Source organism: Rhinoderma darwinii, chromosome 5 (genome assembly GCF_050947455.1).
Source record: "Rhinoderma darwinii isolate aRhiDar2 chromosome 5, aRhiDar2.hap1, whole genome shotgun sequence".
Taxonomy (NCBI): Eukaryota; Metazoa; Chordata; class Amphibia; order Anura; family Rhinodermatidae; genus Rhinoderma; species Rhinoderma darwinii.
In genome coordinates, this window is record NC_134691.1 from 281820647 (window position 1) to 281833243 (window position 12597).

Genomic DNA, 12597 nt, shown 5'->3' on the forward strand with positions numbered 1-12597 from the left:
GATTTTTAAAAAGCCTCCAAATTATTCTTTTTATGAAAAGATCTTTCAGATGGAAGAAAAATATCTGTCATGTATGAATAATTGTATGGTTATGTGTATAGTCACATTCTGATTATCATTTTTTTATAGATCCCCTTAAATAATTTATAGGACCCAGGTACATGTTCACATGTTGGTTTACCAAAGATGCCCCATTTCATATGTACAAAAGGGATAATTAAAGAGCACTGTAAACATGGGGAATTGCTATTTCATCCAGGGTTTATACATCAACTCTTCACAAACAATTTTCTATTGCAGACAATGTGCATCTGAAGCACGTAGAATAGCAATATCCATACAGCAAATAATTCAACATTATTTTTGGCCAGTATGAATTTTTGCCTTTACAATGGTCTTAAGCATTACAAGAAAAGTTGGGTTGCTTTATATTGCATCTTTAAAAAAAATCTTGATTACATTTAGTTTAGTTGTTACCTACAAAATGATCAAATTATCGTCTGCACATTTTCTACAGGACTGACTCTGAATTGTACCATTTGGTTATATGGCAACATGTGAATGTACATCTAGAGAACCAAATAATAAAGTCATGTGAAAAAATATTGAAGTTGCATTTGTCAACATGAAGCAGTCTAAGGCTATGTCACACAGATTTTTTTTACGAGTTTTTTGAACCGCGCCGCAAAACTCGTCAAAAACGGCCCGAAAATACCTCCCATTGATTTCAATGGGAGGCTGAGGCGTCTTTTTCCCGCGAGCGGTAAAACCGCTTCGCGGGAGAAAGAAGGGACATGCCCTATCTTCGGGTGTTTACGCCTCTGACCTCCCATTAACATCAATGGGAGGCAGAGAAAGCATATTTCGCTGCGTTTTATTCCCACGGCGCTCATTGGCCGCGGGCGAAATACGCCACGAAAAACGCTGCGAAAATCGGCGTGCAGGGAGAGGAAAATCTATATTGTTTATTTTTAATATACAAATGTTAGAATTAAAGACGATATCTGCTTAGCATGAATTGACTGCGCAGAAACTCAGCTATCAAATGAACACCTAGAAAATGGCAATGATGTGGAAGCAAGAGTTCTAATAATGTAATTGTAATGTAATGTAATGTAATGAACTGACATGAAGTTCTATGTTTCAAACTCTGGTTTAAATCTTTGTCTGTGCTCAAGCCTTGTGTTCAGAAATATAAGCGCATGTGTTATGGTTACATTGTAATACATTGTAATTAGAGATGAGCGAACCGGGACAACCGAACCCGGTTTCGGTCCGAACTTCCGGTAAAGTTCGGTTCGCAGCGAATCCGAACTTCACCGGGTTCGGCCGAACCCGTTTTGACCGAACCCGGTCAAAAACATTATACAAATCGGCAGCCACTTATCTCTATCAATCACTGATAGAGAAAAGAGGCTGCTGATTAAAAATAAAATAAAAAGCATTTCATACGTACCCGGTCGTTGTCTTGTTGACGAGTCCCTCTTCTTCCTCCAGTCCGACCTTTTCTGACGCGGCAGCCTGTGATTGGCTGCAGAGGCCTCTGCAGCCTGTGATTGGCTGCAGAGGCCGCGGCAGCCTGTGATTGGCTGCAGCGCTCACAAGGCTGCATCGTCATCAAGGAATGTCGGGCCGGATGTCGAGAGGGACGCGTCACCAAGGCAACGGCCAGGAGACCGGACTGGAGGAAGCAGAAAGTTCTCGGTAAGTATGAACGTCTTTTTTTTTACAGGTACTGTGATCGGTAGTCACTGTCCAGGGTACTGAAACAGTTACTGCCGATCAGTTAACTCTTTCAGCACCCTGAACAGTGACTATTTAGTGTATGTGCACACACACTAATTACGTCCGTAAATGACGGACGTATTTCGGCCGCAAGTACCGGACCGAACACAGTGCAGGGAGCCGGGCTCCTAGCATCATACTTATGTACGATGCTAGGAGTCCCTGCCTCTCTGCAGGACAACTGTCCCGTACTGTAATCATGTTTTCAGTACGGGACAGTAGTTCCACGGAGAGGCAGGGACTCCTAGCATCGTATATAAATATGATGCTAGGAGCCCGGCTCCCTGCAGGGTGTTCGGTCCGGTACTTGCGGCCGAAATACGTCCGTCAATTACGGACGTAATTAGTGTGTGTGCACATACCCTTACTGACGTCGCCTAGCAACGCTGCCGTAATGACGGGTGCACACATGTAGCCACCCGTCATTACGGGGCCTCATGCACACGACCATAAAAACACCCGTTATCACGGGTCGTAATTACGACCCGAAATAGCGGGCCCATAGACTTCTGTTAGCCACGGGTACCTTCCCGTTTTCTCACGGGAAGGTGCCCGTGCCGTTAAAAAGATAGAACATGTTCTATTTTTTTATTTTACGGGCCGTGCTCGTAATTACGACTCGTAACTACGAGCACGGCCGGCCGGCCACGGGCAGCCGGCCGCTTTTGCGAACCGTGCTGTCATTATAATTATAGCAGCACGGCCCGTAAAATAGAAAAATAGAACATGTTCTATTTTTTTAACGGCACGGGCACCTTCCCGTGAGAATACGGAAAGGTACCCGTGGGTAACAGAAGTCTATGAGCCCGTTATTGCGGGTCGTAATTACGACCCGCAATAACGGGTGTTTTTACGGTCGTGTGCATGATGGGAGCACGGCTCGGAAAAACGAACGGCTGCCCGTGCTCATCTCCTGAAATAATCTGTGCTGCCTTAAACTCTGTGGACAGGTCAGGATCCTGTTTCTTTTAAATGCTGCTAGGGAACCCGCTCGATCCACTATATAAGGCTGCGCTACAGTGCAGCATTTAAAAGAAACAGGATCCTGACCTGTCCACAGAGTTTAAGGCAGCACAGAGTATTTCAGGAGATGAGCGTGCAGATTCAGTGCTGTTGTGAACTCTGCTCTTACCATTACGTAGCTCTCAGTCTGTTATCTCTCCTCCACTCCTGTCCTCAAGAACACCTTCACATGATTGGCAAGTCACCACGTAATGGTAAGAGCAGAGTTCACAGCAGCACAGAGTATTTCAGGAGATGAGCGTGCGGATCTTGTGCGTGGTGGTGACTTGCCAATCATGTGAACGTGTTATAGAGGACAGGAGTGGAGGAGATGTAACAGACTGAGCTACGTAATGGTAAGAACAGAGTTCACAGCAGCACAGAGTATTTCAGGAGAGGAGCGTGCAGATTCAGTGCTGCTGTGAACTCTGCTCTTACCATTACGTAGCTCAGTCTGTTACCTCTCCTCCACTCCTGTCCTCAATAACACCTTCACATGATTGGCAAGTCACCACCCCGCACAAGATCCGCACGCTCATCTCCTGAAATACTCTGTGCTGCTGTGAACTCTGCTCTTACCATTACGTGGTGACTTGCCAATCATGTGAAGGTGTTCTGGAGGACAGGAGTGGAGGAGAGGTAACAGACTGAGAGCTACGTAATGGTAAGAGCAGAGTTCGCAGCAGCACTGAATCTGCACGCTCATCTCCTGAAATACTCTGTGCTGCCTTAAACTCTATGGACAGGTCAGGATCCTGTTTCTTTTAAATGCTGCACTGTAGCGCAGCCTTATATAGTGGATTGAGCGGGTTCCCCAGCAGCATTTAAAAGAAACCGTGTTTGTGTATGTGTGTGTTTGTGTATATATGTGTGTTTGGGTATGTGACTGTCTGTTTTTGTTTTTATATGTGTGTGTGTATATATGGGTGTGTTTGTGTATATGTGTTTTGTGTATATGTTTGTGTATATATGGGTGTATTTGTGTATATGTTTGTGTGTAGATGTTTGTGTGTGTTTTTGTATATGTGTATATGTGTGTGTATGGGTGTGTGTTTGTGTGTATATATGGGTGTGTTTGTGTATATGTGTTTGTGTATATGTGTGTTTGGGTATGTGTGTTTTTGTTTGTATATGTGTTTGTGTATATGTGTTCGTGTATGTGTGTATAACTGTGTGTGTGTGTGTTTGGATATGTGTGTTTTTGTTTGTATATGTGTGAGTTCGTGTATATGTGTGTGTTTGTCTGTTTATGTGTGTGTGTATATCTTGTTGTGTTTGTGTATATATGTGTGTGTCTGTGTATGGTTGTTTGTTTGTGTGTGCGTGTATATATGTGTGTAGGTGAGTAGAAGTATTGGTATTGTTCACATTGATAACTGTTTTTTTATGTTGTTGCAGATTTTGATGTACCGATTGGACTACATCTACGATTCGTTGGACTACTGCGTAGATCTGCGTTTTTTCAAATTTTAATAAAATGGTTAACGAGGGTTTTGTTGGGGATTTCTTATTTCAATAAAAAAGAATTGTCTTTGTGTTTTTTTTTCAAACTTTATTAGTGCCTAGATAATGGCAGTTGGCTGATTGACAGCGTCCATTATTAAGGCGGTACTTAGTGTTAGCCGGTGCAGAGGCTAGCACTAACCACCCATTATTACCCCGGTACCCACCACCACCAGGGGTGCCGGGAAGAGCTTGGTACGATCCAGTACCCGACCATCTGTTGTGATGGTCGGGTACTGGGGCGGCCGTAGGCTGGTATTATGAGGCTGGGAAGGGCCAAAATCAGTGGACCTTCCCACCCTTGTAATGCTAGGCTGCTGCTGCTGTGTTGTATCGGGCTGGTTATAAAAATGGGGGGGGACCCCCACGTCGTTTTTTTTTTGGAATTTAACAAATTTAGCAATAGACGGGTCCCCCACATTTTTAATAACCAGCCATATACAAGGCCGCAGCAGTCTGGCATTACATGGGTGGGAAGGGCCACTGGTTTTGTCCATTCCCAGGCTAATAACACTGTTGTATGTGGCTGGTTATGATAAATTGGGTGGAACCCCATGTCTTTTTAAAAAAAAAAATGTAAATAAATAAATAATTTAAAAAAATGACGTGGGGTCCCCCCCACTTTTATAACCAGCCAGATACAACACAGCAGCAGCAGCCTAGCATTACAAGGGTGGGAAGGTCCACTGTTTTTGGCCCTTCCCAGCCTCATAATACCAGCCTGCGGCCGCCCCAGGGCCCGACCATCACAACAGATGGTCGGGTACTGGATCGTACCTGGCTCTTCCCGGCACCCCTGGTGGTTTTGGGTACCGGGGTAATAATGGTGGTTAGTGTTAGCCTCTGCACCGGCTAACACTAAGCCTCGCATTAGTAATGGATGTTGTCACTCAGACAGCGGCCATTACTAAAGTGGTAATAATAAAATTTGAAAAGAAAAAGACAAAGATATAGATAAAATATTTTATTGAAATAAAGCACCCCCAACACAACCCTCATTAACCATTTTATTGTAGAAAAAAAACCGTCATCGAAGTAGTCCTCGAAACCGACGTAGTCCAAACACCAAACCTGTGGAAAAAAAAAATAATGAAATAAAACATGTCGTAGGCTTAGATTCAGTTTAATGTGTGATACTGACTGTTATACCATGTATAGAAGCCTGCCGTGAAGTTGACTTAGATACAGGGCGCCAGCAGACAGTATCATACATGGCCATACATACATATATACAAATATACATACATATATACAAACATACATACATATATACAAGCATGCACATATATACATGCAAATATACATACATGCAAACATACACACATATATACATGCAAACTATCATACATACATGCATACACACACACATGAAAACATACATACATACAAACAAACATGCAAAGATACATACATACATATATACAAGCATGCACAAATATACATGCAAACATAAATACATGCAAACATAATTACAAACATGCACATATATATATAAACATACATGCAAACATACATGCAAAAATAAAAACATGCAAACATACATACATGCACATCTATACATACATACATGACAACATACATACAAACATACATGACAACATACATACATGCAAACATACATACATGCAAACATACATACACACATGCAAACATATATACATGCAAATATACATACAAACATGCACATGTATACATACATGCCAACATACATGCAAACATACATGCACATATATACATACATACATGACAACATACATACATACATGCAAATATACATACATACACACACACATGCACATATATACATACATGCCAACATACATGCACATATATACATACATGACAACATACATACATACATACATACATGACAACATACATACATATATATATACACACATGCAAATATACATACAAACATGCATACATACATGCAAACATACATTCATGCAAACATACATGCAAACATACATACATACATACAAATATACATACACACATGCACATATATACATACATGACAACATACATACATACATGACAACATACATGCAAAAATACATACATGCAAACATACATACATACATACATGCAAATATACATACAAACATGCACATATATACATACATGCCAACATACATGCAAACATACATGCACAGATATACATACATACATACATGCCAACATACATACATGCCAAAAAATAATAATAATACGTTCATACTTACTTTCCTCCTGTCCGGCCTCCAGCGATGACGTTTCATCCATGTCGCCGCTGCAGCCTGTGATTGGCTGCAGAGGCGGTCACGTGGGATGAAGCGTCATCCTGACGTGCGTGACCGCCACTACAGCCTGTGATTGGCTGCAGCGGCGAAAGGGATGAAACGTCATCGCTGGAGGCCGGACAGGAGGAAAGTAAGTACGAACGTATAATTTTTATTTTTTTATTACATTTAAATGGTATTTTCCGCGCGCCGAGCATGTACTGTGAAGGTTGCTGAAAGAGTTAGTGCAGCCCATTAACTCTATCAGCACCCTGGACAGTAGCATGCTCGGCGCACGTAAGTGACAGGTTCGGTCAGAACTAGTTCGGTCCGAACCGAACTTTTTTGTGAAATTCGGCGAACTAGCCGAACCGAACTTTTGATAAGTTCGCTCATCTCTAATTGTAATGTTTGTTGGGATTTTAAACATGAACCAAGATGTCTTGAATCCTTAATAGGTTTAATAGGAACTGCACATTTCTGCACTGCTTACGAGTAATTTTAGTTTGAAAGGATGATCATCAACTTTGTCAACACATTGATGACCAACTCAAAACTGAGCGCAGGGGAAGATCAGCCGTATTGCCTCTGTTGTATTGAATATAGTAGTCCGGTCAGAAAATTATATATTGGAACCCAATATGTCAACTGAAGGATGCCAGAAACGACTTCCAACAGTCAGTAATCTGTTGCTGATGGGCAGTTGCATGATTTTTGACAACATTGCTCTTGGCAGACTTTTATATTTTTTCTATTTCAGTTATATATTAAGAAATTGCTAGACGGTAAATCCTATGATTTAGAGAACAAATGACTTAAAGGAACACTTTTTATAGTAATGAATAATAGAAGTAAACAGAAAAAAAAAATCTGCCCGTGCTGTTTGTCAGTCTGCAGGATTTTAGCAGCTCCTGAAACATTCAGTCTTGTAGAAATCTTGCAGAGAACACGTGTTTATTTCCTTCTGAGCCCCCTCCATTTTTGTCTGACATATGACTGGGGGTGGGGTTTAGCCAATAAGGAGGGGTTTAGCAGTCCTTGGCTCTTATTGCAGACAAAGCAGTGGGGGAAGACTCCTTCGGCAACCAGTTGTTTTAATATATATTTTTCACAGCCTTTATTTTAATATAAATTCAAATGTGATCAAGTGGAAGAACGATATTTGGAGAGTAATTGTTGTTTTATTTTGTATATATTCTATATTTACTGTTCCTTTAATAATGTTGTCTATTGTTTGATGTTATTTAAAATTACACTTATTGCTTCTTATTACAGTATATGGCTCGGGCTTATACCACAGCGCTGTACAGAATATGCACTCACATTTAGGTTAGTAATGAATTATTAAACCATTTTCATATGTTTATCAAATCCTTGGGTTGGTGCGGAGTTACCCTGATACATGTGTAAGGGCCCATTCACATTACCGTGCATCCTGTTCAAATGTCTATGTGTGTTTTTACTAACCTTTTTTTAAAAAGATAGGATTTCAATGGTGCTTTTGTTCAAATTGTCTATTTGTTTCAATTTTACAAGTTTCCATCCGGATCCACTTTTTCAACTGTACAGACAAATGGAATATGTCTTATTTTCTGTCCTGTTGAACAACTGGATCCCGAAGGATCCATTTTTCTATACAATGCAAGTCTACGGAAACAGGATGTTAGTAGGCATCCAGAGTAGGCATTCTGTAGCATCCTGTTACATCATTCTGTTTGACATCTGTTTATTTTTTTCATGATAAAAAATAGGACATTTTAATAGGATGCTAACATGTAATGGGAAGCTAGCCTAATGTATAGACACAAGAATTAAATCCCAAGTCTGCTATAAAGTAGCGATTGGAAAGAAATAATTTTGTCTTTAAAGGAATTGTTTCATGAAGACAACCACTTTTTAAACCAAAGCTGACTGTCGCCGTTCTGGCTTCTTTAACCCCTGACACTCAGCTGTAATAGCCGAAGGAAGATGCAGCAGGACATTTCCCTTACAGCGCCCACTGCAGGAGAAATGTAGCATCACATTCCGGCAATTCAAATAAATAGATTTTTACATAGTGGCACATAGTGGGGGGTCCCAAATGTTTGTCCTGGTGAGACAACCCCCTCAAAAATAAAAATTTATAAATCAAAGGTTTAATTTTCTGTCTTTAGACTTATACTATTATTAGTGTCATGTTGAAGCCAATCCCTTTTTCTGATTATCGCTTATTAGAGTTGCCAAAAACTTTTTGGGAAAGTGTCCATCTTTTCTTTGTGTGATGCCAACGTACAAATAATTTATTTGATATTATTTTCTCCATCATTTTCAAAACTCAATACCACATCACTATATTGGGACCATAGATGCGGCCCCTGACTCCACCCTAGGTGGTACATTACATTAGCACCATTTGTATCAAAGAAGCAGCTCCCCATGCACATTTACTCCTCATTATAGTGTATGGTAGGTATGGAAAGATCCAAGTGAGTGCACTCAGCTATATATGTATATCCCATTCACTATGAAGAGTAACTGAGCATCTAAGGCCACCTCTTCTCTTCAAATGGGGGACACAGAATTACCTTTCTCTGTGGGACATAAAGCAGTGTATGTATACAGAATGGTTGGGTAGCAGAATGCATGCATGGAGCTGTGTACTGTACACACTGCACAGTACACCGAAAGGGGGTCAGGGGCTTCAGTTTCAGCATCTAAGGGCCACAGATTACCCCTCTCTCCGGTTGCCATTCACTGTCTTAACATAAAGTCATAATTAAAAATAGGAGAAGTAAAACTCATACATAGCCGTTCATGTAGATTAATACATGTCTTATAAGGTTGTTTTATTTAACATTATTCTCTTTTCTTTTTTAATTGTTATTTATAGCAGACACTTGGGTTTATACCACAGCTCTGTTTAGACTATGCACATGCCTCGGTCCTTCACCCCACAAACTATTTTCCTATTTCATACACACACTAAAGCCAATTTATTTGAGAGTGATATGAAATAAACATATTTTTGGAATATTGGAGGAAACGGCAGTACTTATGTAAATAATAGAAACTCCATGAAGATTTTGTCTTGGTCAGATAAGAACCCAGAACCCCAATGCTCTGAAGCAACAGTGGAAAATGATAATTTGACTATTAAATGTCAATCACTTATTTGTTATTCTTTGCAGAAGAAATTTATATGCTGTTATATCTTTTTTTTTGACAGAGGGAATTGAATATGCCAATTTTTTAGAATGTATCACCTATTATTTAAATATGCTGCATAGCAGACTGTGAAATTGGTTATTATGATTGCTAATGGCTATTCAAATGAATGCAAACAAAAAGTACTGATGTTTACAAAATAGCCAGATTTTAACCCCTTCCCGACATACGCCGTATATATACGGCGCTGTCGGGAGGTGGTTCCCGCAAAGCGCCGTATATATACGGCGCAGTGATGGTGCGGGCTCAGAAGCAGAGTCGGCACTATCACTGCGGGGGGACAGCTGTATTATACAGCTGGCACCCTCCTGTAACTGCCAGGACCGGAGCTATTCTCCGATCCGGCAGATTAACCCCTCAGATGCTGCGCTCAATAGAGCGCAGCATCTGATAGGTTTTCACCCGATCGGCAACCCAGTGATGCAATCGCTGGGTTGCTGTGGCAATCGGACGCCAGAAAATGGCGTCCGAGTCTGCCTTGTACGGGAGCCGATGAGGACCCGCCTGCGGCGAGTCCTCATAGGCTTGCTGTCAGTGAATAACTGACAGCGCTAATACACTGCACTACGTATGTAGTGCAGTGTATTAGAGTAGCGATCGGGGCATCAGGCCCTCATGTCCCCTAGTGGGACAAGTAAAAAAAGTAAAAAAAAGTAAATAAAAATGTGGTAAAACAATAAAAACACACACATTTCAAATAAAAATAAAGCTAAACTGACTTTTTTCCCATAGTAAGTATTTTATTATGGGAAAAACCGTAAAAATAAAAAAAACTATACATAATTAGTATCGCCGCGTCCGTAACGACCCAAACTACAAAACAATTATGTAATTTATCCCGCACGGTGAACGCGGTAAAAAAAAAACATGAAAAACAGCGCCAGAATCTTTGTTTTTAGGTCACATCTCCTTCCAAAAAATGCTATAAAAAGTGATCAAAAAGTCACATTTACTCCAAAATAGTACTAATAAAAAACGCCAATCCGTGCCGCAAAAAATAATCCCTGACACCGCTTTGTGCACGCAAAAATAATAAAGTTATGGGTCTTAGAATATGTCGACAGAGAAAACAAATGATTTTATAAAAAAAGTGATTTTATTGTGCAAAAGCCGCAATACATAAAAAAAACTATATAAATTTGGTATCGCCGTAATCGTATCGACCCGCAGAATAAAGCTAACATGTAATCTAGGGCGCACTGTGGATGCAGAGAAAAAAAAACAATAAAAAACTATTCCAGAATTGCTTGTTTTTGGTAATTTCCTTTACCAAAAAATGAAATAAAAAGTGATCAAAAAGTCGTATGTGTTCTAAAATGGTACCAATAAAATCTACAGCCCGTCTCGCAAAAAACAAGCCCGCACACCGCTCAATCTACTGAAAAACAAAAAAGTTACGGCACTAGTAATGCGGTGATGAAAAAACATCTCAATGCGCAGGTCGGAGGGGAACCTTCCTTCAGTTTCAGGGCCCTAGTATTTAGGAACTAGGAAAGGGCAGGGACATAGCACATCCGCTGGAAGCGAGGGCGCCCGTATTATATCAGCGCAAAACTTTCCCAGTAATATTTCCCAAACTACGAAGGAGAAAAAGTCCCCAAAAGGTGCAGAGTGTTACAAAAGGGGGATAAGAAAGAAAACCGTTTATCAGTGTGACGCCGGCCTGCGCATAACGGATCGCTTCACAGCGTAACACACATCTATGGATAATTGTATTATTTACCCCATGATTATACCCTCCTATTATACCCTGATATACTCCGCACAGATTACATATGCCACCACATTATAAACTGAAATACCAGCAAAATCCCAAACAGAACTACTACCAAGCAAAATCCATGCTCAAAATGGCGGTCTTTCCCTTCTTAGCCCTACAGTGTGCCCAAACAGCAATTTATGGCCACAAGTAAGGCATTACCATACCCGGGAGAACCCGCTTAACAATTTATGGGGTAAGATTCTCTAGGGGCACAACATCTTGTGCAGTGAATGGGCAGATCAGTGGAGAAATTGCCATTTTCACTTTGCACCATCCACTGCGTATTCATTTCTGAAAAACACCTGTGGAGTCTAAATTGTCACTACATCCCTTGATAAATGCCTTTAGGGGTGTAGTTTCTAAAACGGGGTCACTTTTGTTTGGTACATCAGGGGTTTTGCAAATGCAACATGGCATCCGCAACCCATTCCAGCAAAATCTACGCTCCAAAAGATAAATACCGCTCCTTTTCTTCTGAATGCTCCCATATATGTAAACAGTCGATTATAACCACATATGGGGTGTTACCGTACTCGGGAGAAATTACTTTACAAATGTTGGGGTGCTTTTTCTTCTCTATTCCTTGTAAAAATGAAAAATGTGTATCTAAAACTACATCTTGGAAAAAAAAATATTTTTCATTTTCATAGCTTAATTCTAATTAATTCAGCAAAAAACCTTTGGGATCAAAATTTTCACTATACCCCTAGATGATTCCTCAGGGGGTGCAGTTTCCCAAATGGTGTCACTTTTGGGGTGTTTCCACTGTACTAGTACCACAGGGGCTCAGCAAATATGACATGACACCCAGAAACCATTCCAAAATCCAAATGGTGCTCCTTCCATTCTGAGCCCTACTGTGTGTCCAAACAGATGTTTGTGACCACATGTGGGGTATTATTTTACTCGGGAGAAGTTGCTTTACAAATGTTGTGGTGCTTTTTCTCCTTCAGTCCTTGTGGAAATGAAAAAAAAATACCTAAACCTACATTTTCTTTGAAAAAATGTAGATTTTCATTTTTACGGCCTAGTTACAATAAGTTCTGTAAAAAACCTGTGGGGTAAAACTGCTCACTC

At 40.5% G+C, this 12597-nt stretch overlaps 1 protein-coding gene across 4 annotated transcripts in view; it reads left to right on the top strand.

Annotated features, from left to right (window-relative positions):
• The window catches only part of ZNF385D (zinc finger protein 385D), a 239533-nt gene that overhangs the window by 49111 nt on the left and 177825 nt on the right, over positions 1 to 12597 (top strand). For 3 of the 4 annotated variants that reach the window (XR_012847739.1, XM_075827208.1, XM_075827210.1), the window contains exon 2: positions 7830 to 7883. The exons of the other annotated variant lie outside the window; for it this stretch is intronic. Coding sequence is in view for 2 of the 3 variants with exons in the window: in XM_075827208.1 (XP_075683323.1) it covers positions 7830 to 7883 (54 nt within the window). In the remaining variant the exon portion in view is untranslated. The remainder of the gene's footprint in view (positions 1 to 7829; positions 7884 to 12597) is intronic. 4 annotated transcript variants of the gene reach the window in all.